Source organism: Alligator sinensis, unplaced genomic scaffold (genome assembly GCF_000455745.1).
Source record: "Alligator sinensis unplaced genomic scaffold, ASM45574v1 scaffold85_1, whole genome shotgun sequence".
Taxonomy (NCBI): Eukaryota; Metazoa; Chordata; order Crocodylia; family Alligatoridae; genus Alligator; species Alligator sinensis.
In genome coordinates, this window is record NW_005841891.1 from 613,598 (window position 1) to 614,328 (window position 731).

The window sequence follows — 731 nt, forward strand, 5'->3', positions numbered from 1 at the left end:
TTCAGCAGGTACTGGGCATAGGGCTGGTGGTTATGCACCAGTGCATAGAGGAGGGCCTCGGAGGGAGAGTAGGTGCTCACCTTGCCACCTTCCCAATGGAAGGCCTCCATTGTCCTCATGTCCTCCAGGAGCCACACTGGCAGCAGGTCCCTCACTGCCTGGTAGAAGGCAAAGGAAGATTTCTTGCATTGCTTCTGGGACTGGGCCTGGCGGCTGCTGTAGCCATTCAGCCATTTGACATTCCAGGGCATGGCGGAGCCAGGGCCTCAGCGGGGCGGTCTCGCCACCTTGGCAGGAGCCTGCATTTGCCCCGACCTGCGGAAACGCTTTCTGCCAGAAACACAAAAGCAATTGAAGGAGGGGTCCGGACCGTCACCCCCCACCGCCTGCCCAGCCAGCCCGGGGCCCGGCCATTGCTCTCCCTCCTCTCCTCAGTGAAAGCCGGAGCTGGGTGGGTGGCCTCTCCCCCCTGCTCCCTGTCCCAGGCAGGCTGCTCCTCCTGTCAGCGTTGGACATTAAACCTGGGGGGAAGGGCTGCCGCGAGGCCAGGCCGCGGGCTGGGAGTGGGAAGTAGCCCCTGTGCTCCCTGCCTCGGCCCCGCGCCCCTGGACCCCTCAGCTGGGGCACCCAGGGCCCCCTGGCAGGGGTGGCTGCTGCTTCCTGGGGGGTAACGCGGGCGGCAGGCGGGCAGCCCCGGGCTGCGTGCGAGGGGCTGGGGCGGGGAGCCCGGT

The 731-nt window shown here is 66.9% G+C and overlaps 2 protein-coding genes across 2 annotated transcripts in view; one reads left to right on the forward strand and one right to left on the reverse strand.

The window, feature by feature from the left end:
* Positions 1 to 382, reverse strand: part of ANKRD9 (ankyrin repeat domain 9) — a 3,836-nt gene extending 3,454 nt beyond the window's left edge. Inside the window, 1 exon segment of the mRNA XM_006039463.3 lies at positions 1 to 382. This exon segment is cut by the window's left edge and continues 1 nt beyond it. Coding sequence (XP_006039525.1) covers positions 1 to 251 — 251 coding nt within the window. The 5' untranslated portion in view covers positions 252 to 382.
* TECPR2 (tectonin beta-propeller repeat containing 2) overlaps positions 1 to 731 on the forward strand; it is a 173,566-nt gene that overhangs the window by 89,609 nt on the left and 83,226 nt on the right. The gene's annotated exons all lie outside the window — the stretch shown is intronic.